The following is a 15,442-nucleotide window of genomic DNA, read 5'->3' as shown; positions in this document are numbered from 1 at the left end:
AATGTTCTTGGCACAGGGAGGCATTTAATAAATGCTTATCATTTAATTGAAATACAAAATAGAGATATTAATACTTGTAATAATTAATAATGAGTTATTTGTAGTAATTCATAAGGTTGTTTGAAAGATTAAATAAGATAAGGTGTGTATTATTTTTTGCATATCTTAAAGTTCTAAATAAAGTCAGTTCTAATAGTAACTTACCATTATTATTGATAATTTTTTCATTCACAGTGGTCTCTTTAATTTTTTGAACCTCATCAGGGTTTCTTTAAACATAACACAGTGCCCTTTTTATTATTTCCTGATTTGAATTCAGCTTTTTTTATGAGAGTATATCATTTTAATTTCTGGAGTCATATCAAATATTATACATTTTAATTCATCCTTCTCATTTAGCATTTTTGAAATATCTAACTTGCAGAGATTTTAAAAAAAATCTGCTATATGTTACCTTCCCTTATTAGAATGCAAGTTCACTGAGATCAGGGACTGTATTGCTACTCTATTCTAATGTGGAAAAAGCACATAGTACTCACTAAATAAGTACTAATTCAACCATCCATCCATTCATCTATGCATCCATCTATACATCCATCTATGCATCCATCCATCCATCCATCCATCCATCCATCCATCCATCCATCCAGTCAGCCAATCATCCTTCCCTTTTCCCCCACTTCCATTTGTTGTTCTTATTGCAGGAGATTATCTTAATAATCACAGTAGTCTTATCTTCTTTTGCTTTATTTCAAGCCTGTTGAGCTTTTTAGAGCTGACATGACATGAACGAATTCCATGGCTATTAAAAACAACGTGACCCAGTTAATATTCACTGGGCTCTTCCAGGATCAAGAAGCACAGAGAGTTTCTTTTGTGATATTCCTTCCTGTGTATGTGACTACAATGTTGGGCAATGGCCTCATCATCTTCACTGTCAACACAAGCAAGAGTCTGAACTCCCCCATGTACTTCTTCCTTAGTCACCTTTCCTTAGTAGAGATCTGTTACTCCTCTACCATTGTTCCTAAATTCATTTCTGACTTATTGGTTGAGAATAAAACTATCTCTTTGGATGGTTGCATGGCCCAGATCTTTTTCTCCCACTTCTTGGGAGTTGCTGAAATCCTCTTGCTCACAGTGATGGCCTATGACCGGTATGTGGCCATCTGCAAACCATTGCACTACATGACCATCATGAGTCGTCCTGTTTGCCATGTGCTGGTGTTTGGCTCCTGGCTAGGGGGCTTGATCCACTCTCTGGTCCAGATTATTATCACAGTCCAATTGCCTTTCTGTGGTCCCCATGTGATTGACCATTATTTCTGTGACCTCCATCCCTTGTTCAAGCTTGCTTGTACTGATACTTTTGTGGAGGGCATTATTGTGTTTGCCAATAGTGGTTTATTGTCTATCATTTCCTTTCTCTTCTTGATTTCATCTTATATTGTCATCCTGGTCCACTTAAGAAACCAAACAGCAGAGGGGAGACGCAAAGCTCTCTCCACTTGTGCCTCCCACATCACCGTTGTCCTCTTATTTTTTGGTCCTGCCACCTTTCTCTATTTGAGGCCCTCTTCCACCTTCACTGAAGACAAACTTGTGGCAGTGTTCTACACAGTGATTACTCCAATGTTGAATCCCATTATTTATACTTTAAGAAATGCAGAAGTGAAGAATGCCATGAAGAGGCTGTGGAGCAAAAAAATGAACTCGGGAGGGGAATGAAAATGTGTATGAAAAATGAACTGTGACTCTGACAATAATGGATCTTTGGAACATGATTCTGGAATGGCTTCAGAAGAAGTAGAACAAAATGGTGCTAAGAATTCATCACGTCTGTATAAGTCACACGTGTGAAACTGGTTATTTTATCAGTCTTGGATTTAGAATTAAAACCTTTTCTTTTGGGTCCTGACAAAACCAGATCTACTTGTCTGAGCCAAGGTCATCCATGTCACATCTTTGGATTTTTGATTTTCATGAATTATAAAATAGTGAAATTGTGCAAGAGGGTCTTTTCCTGCTCTAAATCTAAGATTTCCTTATCAATCCTTCAACAGTGAAACTGTTGTGATATGTCTACTCTGTGCTAGGTATCATCCTGAATTGGCACACAAAGACCCATATTTACTTGGTGCATACATGTTTATAGAGAAGTAAATAGAAGATATAAAAATAAATCTAGGCATTTAAGAGATCATTAAGACTGGAAGAATGGGAATCCCTTCTTTTCTTTGTAGTGCTTCATTAAATACTCTCCTCATCCATCACTTTCTAAATTTCATGCGATGTTGTAGATGGTGGTCAGTCTCCCCCTATACTGGACTGGTCGTATATGTAGAGGTAACAAAAAAACGCTAATATGATGTACATTAAGAGCACCAAGTAGTCTATACCTTCTCCCCAAAAGCTACTTTGCTAATGTTTCCTTGATGTCTGGGTGTCTTTTATCAATCTTTTAAAAATTCTTTTTTTTATTGTGAACTTAATAATTATCTACAAATATATTTCAATGGATAGAAAATGTGGATATCCATTATGTAGATTTAGTATATATAAACAAAAAATTCACAACAGAAATTAAACACATATACATATGCAATTTAGCAAGATAGTAACACAATTGCTTTATTTTTCCATTTCTCTGAATTCATTTTTGCTTTTTTGTGTATCTTGAACATATTTTATTGATCTTTTCCCTTTATTTCTATCTCTATCCATAAAAACGTACCCCTAAATAAAAATTATTATCTTCATTTGCTTTGCTTGACTATCAATTTTTCTTTTATACAAGAATTATATTTCTGGAAGTTATTTTCCCTTCCCCAAGGTGAAGGTTGTCACCCCAGGGCCAGTAATTGTGTGGTCAAAAATTTAAGTGAACATATCAAAGGAATCTTGGAACCTTGGATATTTCAATGACCAACACAGTCAGGTCTTAAGACAATGCATGGGTTTGAATTCTTTCATGACTAGATATTCTTAACTCTTTTTATCTGTTCAATGATACTTGCACAATGATTACCTTATTAGAGATCTATATCTATATATTTTCTTGAAATTTTTATTTCTTTTAGTTTCTGAAATTATACCATTAAAATATATGAAACTAAATATAATTCTTCTTTAAAAGTCTGCTATGTTTGGAGAGACTGGTAAGAAATCCCCATACCCCCTCTGATTTATGTAAGAAAATTTAACAAGGCTTTATAATTCTTACTTTCCCCTAATGAAGTTAATAAATTAAAAATGTAACTTTCAGATCCTAAAAAAATTGGCTTCATCTTTTTATAAATCTTGAAATTTTTTGTAAAAATCCAGAAAATACATTTGAAAGTGTCATTTTTAAACACAAAGATCTACCCTTTAAAACACAGTCACGATCATTAACATAATGGTTAAAATTGACCTCTTGGTCAATTCCAAGTAAATTTACTGCATTTGAAAACCAAAATGAAATTTTTTAGCTGTTCCTTTTATACAGGGTCCTACTCATATACACGCACTGTACTTTTTTCCATTTAATATGTCGGCTTCAAATATTCTCCAAAATCAAAGTGTCTAGAATCACATCTCAGTTGAAGAGGTCAATAACAGTACTTGGGAGTACCTGCTGAGGTCTTCCAGAGCCATTGCACAGGAACCTGAAACATTCTTTGGTCAGTAAACTTAAAATATGATTCAAGAAAAAGAAGAGAAAGGCTATTTGTGGAAACAATTTTCTGAACTTAAGTATACTTTATTTTTACATAATAAGAATTTCAGAATGGTAGATCGTCTCTTGTCTTTGGTCAAAGTCTGGTAATTGGAGATGACCTCAAGCATCCCATGCAACACACAAATTATGAGTTCACACTGAATTCAATGTGAGCCCCTATTTTATTTTTATTTATTGAGTTTTGCAATGGGGTTAAGTGGCTTGCCCAAGGCCACACAGCTAGTTGATTATTAAGTGTCTGAGGCCGGATTTGAACTCAGGTACCCCTGACTCCAGGGCTGGTACTCTATCTACTGCGCCACCTAGCTGCCTGTGAGCCCCTATTTTAAACAGAATGTTGCTTGGAACATTTTTGCCCAGAGAAGAGATTCCTTGTGATGCAATTACTTCCTTTGAAACAATACTTTTATAACATTTTAAGTTAAAATGTTTTCTGATTGTCAGACATAGTGAATTGGTTAAAATAATACTGTTAACACCACACTTCTAAAAATATGTCAAAGGATATCAAAGATAGCAATATTTTTTTACCTATACCATACTGGTCATCCTAACACATTTTTATAATAGTATATAACTGGAAGCAAAATTGATGCCCAGCAACTGGAATGATTAAATAGATTGTCACATGAAATGTAATAGAATATTATTGTGCTATAAAAAGTGATATGAAGAATAACATGAAGAGAATAATGAGAAGCATGGGGAGGTTAAGATGATCTAATACAAGGTAAAGCAGCAGAATCAGGAAAAGAATATGCCCTATTATAGTGTAAGGGGGAGTGAATAAGACATTGAAACTGTTAGGAAATCATAATGCCCAAATTTGTCACTGAAGAAACGCTGAGAAAATACACTTGCCTGGCTTCTGTGTAGAAGTAGATGACTAGGAGTCTAGAATTCTTTATATACTATTAAATACAATTGATGTGTTGGTTTTATGGACTGCTTCAATTCTTTTTCTTTTTAAAAAAAATGATCTTTACTGTAGAGACAGTTCATTGGGTAGGGGAGAAGAGAGGGGTATACTTGGAAATGGATAATGGTAAAACAAAAGGTCAATGAAAATAAATGACAGAATCACTTGCTTTAGAAATGCAAAAAATGTGAAAAGGTCTTAAGTATTTTTTTCATTTTTTAAAATTATCCCTATTTTATGCTGGTTTATACACAGATAGTTTATTCAATCATTAAGCTGAAATTGAGGTTAATATTGAAAGTTTAGCTCATTGCCATCTTGTTACCTCTCTGTGAAGTATTGCTTAAGACTTCTAGTGAGAGCTATCCCACCATCTCCACTCATTAGAGGTTTCTTTATGTGCATTCTATTACCACATCTCAACTTCCATATGTTGTATTCATGTATTTGGCCTTTGTCTATGGAACAACAGAACAAAAATCTCTTTTCCATAGTTCTACTACCTACCTGATAGAGGTGTTACAAAAACACTTTTGAAATGATAATCTTTAAGGATAATGGGTGATTTAAAAATTATTACTATTGACCTGACAAATTCAGGCCCACCTGCTTGCTATTGTATTTCCTCTAACTTAAAGGCAAACTATAGCAGCCAGAAGGTACAGCGGAAAGAGTGCCAGGTCTGAAATCAGGAAGATTCGTCTTTCTGAGTTCAAATCTTGTCTCAGGGACTTACTAGTTGTGTGACCCTGGACAAATCACTTAATTTTGCTTCAGTGTCTCATCTGTAAAGATGAGCTGGAGAACGAAAGAGCAAACTGCTCTAGTGTCTTTGCCTAGAAAACACCCAAAGAAAGCTGATTGATGGAACTGAGAGGAAGGAGTGGAAAGGGTCTAGTATTGGTCAGTCAGCTTGACCTTCCAGAGAGACATCTACCAGAGTTTTACCAGAAATGGGTGGAAACTCAGACCTCTAAAGAAATAATTGAAGCAGACATTCATCCTTTTCCCAAGCCATTATTTTCTTTGGCAAAGTTCTCACCCAAGGGATCCAAAGACCTCAGGGAATTTGATCTGCTGATCTTAGCTTCTGGATTAATGCATTTTATAAGGTTAGGGCACCTCAGGATGGAACATGCAGGTGAGCCTCTGGTATCACATAATGTTAGTAGCTTTGGATTTGTTGTCTTTTGTTTTTCTTTTCTCTTTCTAGGGGAAGAGATAAAAGAATTGATTGTTATTTTGAACTGGCCTCTGAATGATTTATGGGCTAGCAAGATACACTTTGTTTTCAGAGATCATGGATCATCTTGAGATTTGGTGTGGGAAGGGTGAAGGCAGGTTATAAATTTTGATTCAGCAATAGCAATAAAAGTTGATGCCATGGGGAAGGTAAGACTGTGGAGGGAAATAAAATAGTTGGATCATATGATCTCTTAAGTCCTTTATAGTTATGCTATTGAATGTTTTACATCATAAGTCCTTTTCAAAACTGCATTCTATATTCAATATTTTAAGGTCCATTTTTCATTCTCCTTTGTGGGATCTTGATTCAGATCATGACCATTCACCATGTGTTTTTTTTTGCAAGGTTTTGGTCCATACTCCTCCTCTCATCTTCCTCTACTCTCTTTTATTTAGTGATTTGACTTACTCCATGAGTTCATTTACTCTTATGTGATTGATTTCCATTCTAAAATGTCTATCCTAATAGCCAGTTTTGGATTTTCAACCTCCTCTTGGATATCTCATACTGGATATCCAATAGATATCTGAAACTCAACCTGACCATAGCAGCACCCCAATCTTCCCCCCTGAAACCATTCTCTCTTAATTTTCTTCTTTCTTTTGAGTACATCACTGTTCTTTCCTTTATCTTCATTTAGAATCTAGGTGGTGTCATCCTTAACTTTTTGCTTTCTCTCCCCATCCACATCCAATCATTTGTTAAGTCCTATTTTCCTACCTTTATAATCTCTCTCTCTTTTTAGTTTCACCTTTTTCCTCTTACATGGTCACCTCCCTGGTCCAGGCCATTAGAACATAGTAACGCCATTTTGTAACCTTTTGGTTTATCTCTCTGCCTCCAGTTTCTCCTAACTCCTGTCTACCCTTTACTCTGCTGTCAAACTGATTTCCTAGAGCGAAGGTCTTCATTGAACATCACTCCTTATATTTTCAGTCATCCTATATCTCATTCCCTTCTATATCTTCAGAGATGCAATGACATGGTCCTCCTTGCTATTCTTTTTTTTTAGGTTTTTGCAAGGCAAATGGGGTTAAGTGGCTTGCCCAAGGCCACACAGCTAGGTAATTACTAAGTGTCTGAGACTGTATTTGAACTCATGTCCTCCTGACTCCAGGGCCAGTGCTCTATCCACTACATCACCCAGTCGCCCCTCTCCTTGCTATTTTTCTTTTCTCCTTGCTATTCTTCAAGTAAGACACACTATTTCTTAACTGTGAACATTTTGGGTGAATGTACCCAATCCTTGATATTCTCTTTTCCCTCATTTCCATTTCTTGACTTCTTTTAAATTTCAGATAAAATCTTACCTTTTACAAAAAAACCTTTCCAGTACTGTTCTTCTATTGGTTTTCTCTTGATCTGTCCTATATATAGTTTCTTTTTCCATAGCTGCTTTCATGTCATTTCCATTATTAGACCGTGAGCTCTTTGCAAGTGAGTTCTTTCCTTTTGGCCTTTCTTTGTATCTTCAGAACTTAATGCAGTAACTGGCACATATTAAGATTTAATAAATGTGTGCTTACTACCTGACTTGACTCTGAAATCTGTCATTCTATTTCAAGAGTTCTAAGGACACTCACAACTCTGATATTCTGTATTCTCTGTTCCTTTTATGCTCTAATAATACATATTCTCATGTAAATTCCAACTCTGAAATTCTAATATTTTATAGATTTATCTTTTAAGGTCCATGGTGGCTAACATCTTTAGCCTCTAGTGGCTATATATATATGAATTATATATATTAAAATATATGTAAATATGCACAAACATATAAATACATACTTATCTGTGTATTTAAATATAAATGTACACAAACATATATGCATGTATGTGTATATATAAATACATGTAAACATATAGAAAGATATAAAAGTTAGATTTTTCTCCTCTTTTTCAAAAGATGATAAAGGAAAGGCATAGTGCAATGCTTCAGTATTTGCTTCCTACAGTTTGTCTATAAGTCATAGATCTCCTGATCATGTAGAGAGCTCTGAGTATATTCTTCAGTGCTCTTCATCTTTGGAAGATAATCTTGCCTTCCACACTGTCTCAGGGCAGTACTATGTCTAAAGACAACTTACTGAGACTCTTATGGATTGAATTCTCTTGTGGCCCAAAGGACTTTCAGAATCAACTGGCAAGGATTGCTGAGAATAAAATAATAAAGTGAAATTTTTGTTGGTTTTGTTTTCTAAGGTTGACTAATGTTAATTCATACCTGCCCCAGAGGGAGAATGTAGGAAATCCATTTGTCACACACCGTTCTCATGCCTGATCCTTAGACATGCTTTGAAAGGTCTGTTGGGTTTATTCTTTCATGGCTGCCTGTGATCTCTCTACAGAGACCTGAAATTTAAGTTCTGGGAAAGATTATAAGCATAGACATCTGCTTCTTTTAATGCTGAAAGGTTCTTTGGGCAAAATTCATTCTTTCTCTAAGTTTGATGACTTTTTGTTTTTCAAATGCTCAATAGGATTGACTTATAAATACATGAGATTCTGATCCAGAAATCAGAACAGAGACAGAGATAGAGATAGAGATAGAGAGACAGAGAGGCAGAAAGAGACAGAGACAGAGATATAAAGACAGAAAGAGACAAGGAGAGCCAGAACCAGAGCCAGAGAGAGAGAAACAGAGAGAGAAAGGGAGGGAGGGAGAGAGGGAGGGAGGTAGGGAGAGAGAGGGAGAGAGGGAGAAGGAGAGACAGAGAGACATAGCGACAAGGAGACAGAGAAAGTGAGACATACACAGAACAGACAGACAGACAGAGAGAGAGACAGGATCAACAAGATTAAGTAACATATAAGTACATACAGAGCAACATATCAAAGAAGTATTCTTTATGGCCAAGTTGAATTTATACCAGTACTGCAAAGGTAACAGTATTAGAAAGTAATTTGAAATAAATCAAGACTTTTCTAGTCTCCATCTGGGATTCTGCCTTCTGATTATATTTGACTTTTTGAAATTTAAATTATGATTGATAAGAATTGACATTTCAAGTTTTAGTTTTCTGTCTTTTTTTTGTAAATTTTTTTATGTAGCCTAAAGTGTGATAGATTTTGGTAAATGTTCTTTTTTTTTCTTTTTGAGTAGGAACTAACTCCTCTAATATTACATTGTGCATAGGGAAGAACACTCTAATGTCAGAGAAATTCTGAGATGCTTACTATCTTTGTGGCATTAAGCAAATTTCTTACTGTAGTCTCCTTGAGTTTCTGTTTCCTCAACAATAAAATAAAAGAATTGATTTGTTGAACTCTTTAGTTCCTTCCAGAACTAGATTTATGATCCCATGATCTAGTCAGTTAATTTTCAATGTGCAGTAGCACCAGGCCTGGATTTAGGAAGACTTGAATTTAAATCCAGTCTCAGACACTTTCTAGCTGTATGACTGTGGACATGTGACTTCATTTTGTTTGTCTTAGTTTCTTCATCTGTAAAATGAGTTGGAGAAACAAATGACAAACCACTGCAGTATCTTTGCTAAGAAAGCCTCAAATGAAGAGTCAGCCACGAATGAAATGACTCAACAAGAAGAAATCTTCCTAATACTCTAATCAAGTCTCAAACATTTCACTAATCTTTGTTTGGTATCATATTTTGTAATAGATTTTTGAAACCCTAATGATGTTTTTCTGTTTTATTCTTTTTTGTAATTCAGTTAACATTCAATTTTAGTTGCCATATCATTGGGTGTCCATATATTTATTCAACGTGATGCGGAAAGAGCACTGGTCTTGCAGTTAGGGGATGCTTGGGTTCAAGGTCAGCCTCCAGAACTCACCAGCTGTGTGACTTCCCAAATTTCACTTTACTCATGGAGCTCATTCTTTGGATTCCTACCCCTAATGCTCTTGGCACAAAGAAGGCACTTAAATGCTTATTGATTGATTGATATATAAAGTAGAGGCATTAATACTTGAAATAATGGACAATTAGTTATTTGTTTTGAGAATCAAATAAGATAATGTTTGTAAGATGTTTTGCAAAAACCAGAAGACCATTGTACACACTAACAGCAACACTGCGTGATGATCAACTATGATGGACTTACAGTACAATAATCAGAGACAATTCTTAAAGCCTTGTTATAGAAAATACCATCCCGGGGGCAGCTAGGTGGTGCAGTGGATAAAGCACTGGCCCTAGAGTCAGGAGTACCTGGGTTCAAATCCAGCCTCAGACACTTAATAATTACCTAGCTGTGTGGCCTTGGGCAAGCCACTTAACCCCATTTGCCTTGAAAAAACCTAAAAAAAAATAAAAAAGGTAAAAAGAAAATACCATCCATATCCAGAGAAGTAACTATGGAGTTTGAAAGTAGATCAAAGCTTACTATCTTCAATTTTTAAAAGTTTTCTTATATATGTTTTCCTCTCATGTTTTATTTCTTTTTGATTTGATTCTTCTTTCACAATATGATTAAAATTTATCTATATTTGACATAGTTATATGTGTATAGCCTATATTAGATTGCTCTTTGTCAAGGGAGGAGGAAGGGAAGGGAAGGAGGAAGAAAAATATAAAATTTTAACCTTTATACAAACCTTTACAAAAAATGATTGTTGAAAACTATCTTTGCATTTAGTTGGAAAAATAAACAAATTTTTTTTAAGTTTTTTGAAATAAATACTTTCCCCCCAAAATATATTTTGCAACAACATTCTAAATAAAGTTTTAGTAGTAATTATTATTATTATTATTACTGTATTAATTTATTATTCATTCTCAGTAATTGCTGTCTTTTTGATCCTTGCCATGGTCTCTTTTACATAAAACCCCCTTATTTCTCTTTTATTATTTCCTGATTTAATTTCTGTAATTTCTTCTTAATTTCTGCAGTAAAACAAAATATTATTAATTTTAATTCATCCTTCTCAATTAGAATTTTGCCATGCCTGACTTTCAGATACATTAAAACACTTGTTATATGTTACTTCCCCTAATACAATGTGATCTCCTTGACAGCTGAGACTGTGTTGCCATTTTGTTTTAATCTTAGAATTTATGACAGAATTTTGCATACGGTGAGCACTTAATAAGCACTTTTTCTGTCATCCATCCATCCTTCTATTCATCCACCCATCTATTTATGCTTCTATTTCTTGTACTTGTTGCAGGAAGTTATCTTATTAATCACAGTGATCTTATCTTCTTTTGTTTTATTTCAGTTCTGTTAAGCTTCTTTAGAGATATGACATGATTGGATTCCATGGCTATTAAAAACAATGTGACTCAGTTGATATTCATGGGACTTTTCCAGGATCCAGAAGCACAGAGAGTTTCTTTTGTGATATTCCTTCCTGTGTATGTGATCACAATGTTGGGCAATGGCTTCATCATCTTCACTGTCAACACAAGCAAGAGTCTGAACTCCCCCATGTACTTCTTCCTTAGTCATCTTTCCTTAGTAGAGATCTGTTACTCCTCTACCATTGTTCCTAAATTCATTTCTGACTTATTGGTTGAGAATAAAACAATCTCTTTGGATTGCTGTATGACCCAGATCTTTTTCTTCCACTTCTTTGGAGTTGCTGAAATCCTCCTGCTCACAGTGATGGCCTATGACCGGTATGTGGCCATCTGCAAGCCATTGCACTATATGACCATCATGAGTCGTCCTGTTTGCCGTGTGCTGGTGCTTGGCTCCTGGCTAGGGGGCATGTTTCATTCTGTGGCTCAGATTCTCATTACTGTCCAATTGCCTTTCTGTGGTCCCCATGTCATTGACCATTATTTCTGTGACCTCCATCCCTTGTTCAAGCTTGCTTGCGCTGATACTTTTGTGGAGGGGATTATTGTGCTTACCAATAGTGGTTTATTCTCTGTGATTTCATTTCTCTTCTTGATTTCTTCTTATGTTATCATCCTGGTCCACTTAAGAAACCAAACAGCAGAGGGGAGACGCAAGGCTCTCTCCACTTGTGCCTCCCACATCACCGTTGTCCTCTTATTCTTTGGTCCTGCCATCTTTCTCTACTTGAGGCCCTCTTCCACCTTCACTGAAGACAAACTTGTGGCGGTGTTCTACACCGTGGTTACTCCAATGTTGAATCCCATTATTTATACTTTGAGAAATGCAGAAGTGAAGAATGCCATGAAGAGACTGTGGAGCAAAAAAATGAAATTGGAAGTAAAATGAAAATGTATATGCAAAAATGAATAGTGACTGATAATGGTGGTTCTTTTTAATTTGATTCTGGAATGGCTACAGAAGAAGCAGAAATAAACTTGTTCAAAGATTTCCTCTGTTTCTGAATAAATAGCTTATGTGAAACTGGATATTCTAACAGATTCTTGGATTTAGAGTCAAAACTTCTTTTGTTGAGTCCTAAACAAAAACCAGGACTACTTATTTGAGCCAAGGACATGCATGTAACATCTCTCATTCCTTGCTTTAAATCTAGGATTGCTTTCTCAGTCATTCAACAAACAAATATTTGTGATAGATAGACTGTTCCAGTCATCATTCTGAAATGGAGCACAAAAACCAAAATTCAAATGTTTATATAAAAGGAAATAGAAGAAATAAAAATAAATCCAGGCATTTAAGGGGTTCAGCAAAGCTGGAACTGCAATATGACTCCCTTCATCCAACTTTTTAGAAAGAGGACAATTTTCTACCATTCTGGACTTGTCTTATATGGAGAGGAAAGAAAGAAACTCTAATATGATATAGTTCAAGAGACACCAAAAGTCTCCCCCTTCTCGTCAAAAGATATATTTTGCTACTCTTTTTCTTGCTGTTGGACTTCTTTTCTCAGGCTTTTTAAAATATTTTTATTGTGAATGTAATAATTAAGAACAAACATATTTCAATACAAAAAGAAAAAGAAAGAAGATTGTTTATGAAAATGTGGACTTCTATGATGTAGAATTTTTCTTCAGTGTAAAAAATTTCATAATATAAACACATACACATACACACACACACACACAAAATCACTGTGTGAAAGCAAAAAAATGAGATTTCCAGTTTTTCAACTCACAAGCTCTTACTCATATTTGTACATTGTACCTTCTTCCACTTAGTGTGTTTGTCACAAATATTCTCCAGTATCAAAGTGTCTAGAGTCACATCTCAGCTGAACGAGTCAATAAAATACTTGGGAGACTTGATGTGTTCTTCCAGAGTCACTGCGCAGCAATCTGAGACATTCTTTGGTCAGTGAACTAAAAATATAATTTTAAAAAAACCTTACATATTAAGGTTTTCAGAATGACAGATGGTTTCTTATCTTTGAGTCTCAGTCTCGTAAACTGAGGATGATCTCAATCATACTATGCTACTCAAACATGAGTCCATATTGAACCCAAATGTAAACCTTCTTTTAAGCAGAATGCTGCAAGGAACGTTTCAGCCTGGAGTAGAAATTCCTTATGATGCAAGAACTTCCTTTTAAGCAATTAATGCTTTAATAACCTCTCAAGTTAAAATGTTTCCTGACTGTCAGATTTATTGAATTGTTTTGTTTTAATAGTTGCATGCTATAAAACTTCATTTCTAGACATATACCAGAAGATATAAAAGATAGAAATATTTTATTTTAGCTATTCCAGAATTTTTTGTGCTAGCAAATAATTGGAAGTAAAGCTAGTGCCCCCTATTAAGGGGATGGTTATATAAGTTGTCATCACATAAATACAAGGGAATAATATTATACTGTGAAAACTAATCTGAAGAATACAGAGAAACATGAGGAAGTTTAAATAAACTGATTCAAGGTAAAGCAAGCAGAACCAGAAGAAGAATTTTCATCACAACTACCATAATGTAAGATATACATTGAAAGTTAGTGCCATGTAGTCATAATACCCAAATTTGTCATTGAACAAGAATTGAAAAAATGTACTTTGTAGAAGTGGATGACAAGGATTGCATGATACTTCATATACTATTAGATTCAGCTGGTGTTGGCTTTATGAACTGTTTCATTTCTGTTTCTTTTAAAAAAAATCTTTGGTGTAAAAGACACCTCCATAATTTGGGGAGTTGGGAGGGATATACTCAGAAATAAAGTAATGTAAAAACAAAAAAATCAATTAAAATAAATAAATGAAAGAATCACTTTGTTCAGAAATTCTAAAAATATGTGAAAAAGTTTTTGGGCATTTTTTCTTTTTTACAAATAACTTCTTTTAATGATAGTTTTCACATTGATAGTTTATAGAATTGTTAAATAAATCATCACATAAATTGAGGTTAACAGTTAAAGTTGTGCCCTTTGCCACCACCTTTTCACTTCCCTGAGATGATTTGGATAGGACTTCCCACCAACTCCCTAAGCAACCCATTTCATATTTGAACAGTTGCATTTATTTATTTGTTTGTTTTTTGTTTGTTTGTTTACTTATTTAGCTATTTATTTATTTGCTTACTTATTTACTTATTCATTCATTCATCCATTCTTTCATTCATTTATTTAGTTATTTAGTTGGTTTTTGCAAGGCAAATGGGATTAAGTGGCTTGCCCAAGGCCACATAACTAGGTAATTATTAAGTGTCTGAGGTCAAATTTGAACTCAGATACTCCTGACTCCAGGGCCAGTGCTCTATCCATTGTGCCATCTAGCCTCCCCAAACAGTTTTATTTATTAAGCTTTTTATTTATATCAAGTTCAATCCACACCTCTAAAACTTTCATGGATTATATTACATGTATATCTATGGAAAAACAGTTAAAATCCCTTTTTTATAATTCTACTACCTACCTGACAAGTGTTAGAAGAACAATTTTTAATTATAATCTTTAATAGTAAATGGGACTCAATAATTATTATCAGTGACTTGACAAATTAATCCAGGATATTAAATTCTCACAATCAAAGATTTAGGCTCATATAGGACCTTAGATGCCATTCAAATGAACCCTCTTACTTTTCAGATGAGGAAACTGAGGGTCAAGGGGTTTAAGTGATAGATCACACAAAGAAGAAGCAGAGAATTGGAGACTTCAATTCAGATTCTTTGATTATACATTCACTCCTCTCTGATTGTCTCATAAGTGAGTAATCTATACTATTAGAGAAGATCCCTTTCCAAGAATTAGAAAATTGAATAGATAATATCAGAAATACATTCTGATTGAAACTAAGTCTTTATTTTTAATTTCCCAAGTCAACACACACATAAATTTTCCCCAATACTTGATTCCAGTAACTAGAGATTTGTACAAATAGCAGCCCCCCCCCCCAATTAATGAACTCTCTCTGCTACATGTTTTCTCCATGTTGCTTTAGCTTAATTATACACAGAGGAGCAAACAGCAGTGGTGTTTAGGGAAAGTCTGCCCAGGTTAGGTGGTATTGCATTTGAAGGATGTGGAACAGGACTAAATACTTATGAATCAAAAAATTGGGAATTGAGGCAGCTAGGTGGCTCAGTAGATAGAGTACTGGCCCTAGAGTCAGGAGGACCTGAGTTCAAATCCTGATGCAGATGCTTAATAGTTGCCTAGCTGTGTTACCTTGGGCAAGTCACTTTTAACCCCATTGCCCTAAATAAATACATTTTTTTAAAAAGTTGGGATTTTATCAGTGTGGGAA

At 34.8% G+C, this 15,442-nt stretch overlaps 2 protein-coding genes across 2 annotated transcripts; both read left to right on the top strand.

Annotated features, from left to right (window-relative positions):
- The first annotated feature begins 798 nt into the window (after nucleotides 1-798).
- On the top strand, nucleotides 799-1,728 carry LOC141517112 (olfactory receptor 4B1-like). The gene has a single exon (XM_074228026.1). The coding sequence runs from the start codon at nucleotides 799-801 to the stop codon at nucleotides 1,726-1,728; it is 930 nt and encodes a 309-aa protein (XP_074084127.1).
- Nucleotides 1,729-11,108: 9,380 nt separating this feature from the next.
- Nucleotides 11,109-12,038, top strand: LOC141517111 (olfactory receptor 4B1-like). The gene has a single exon (XM_074228024.1). It carries the CDS (start codon nucleotides 11,109-11,111, stop codon nucleotides 12,036-12,038), a length of 930 nt encoding a protein of 309 aa, XP_074084125.1.
- The last annotated feature ends 3,404 nt before the right edge of the window (nucleotides 12,039-15,442 follow it).

This window comes from Macrotis lagotis, chromosome 3 (assembly GCF_037893015.1).
Source record: "Macrotis lagotis isolate mMagLag1 chromosome 3, bilby.v1.9.chrom.fasta, whole genome shotgun sequence".
Classification (NCBI taxonomy): Eukaryota; Metazoa; Chordata; class Mammalia; order Peramelemorphia; family Peramelidae; genus Macrotis; species Macrotis lagotis.
This window is presented reverse-complemented; position numbering and strand designations above follow the sequence as displayed.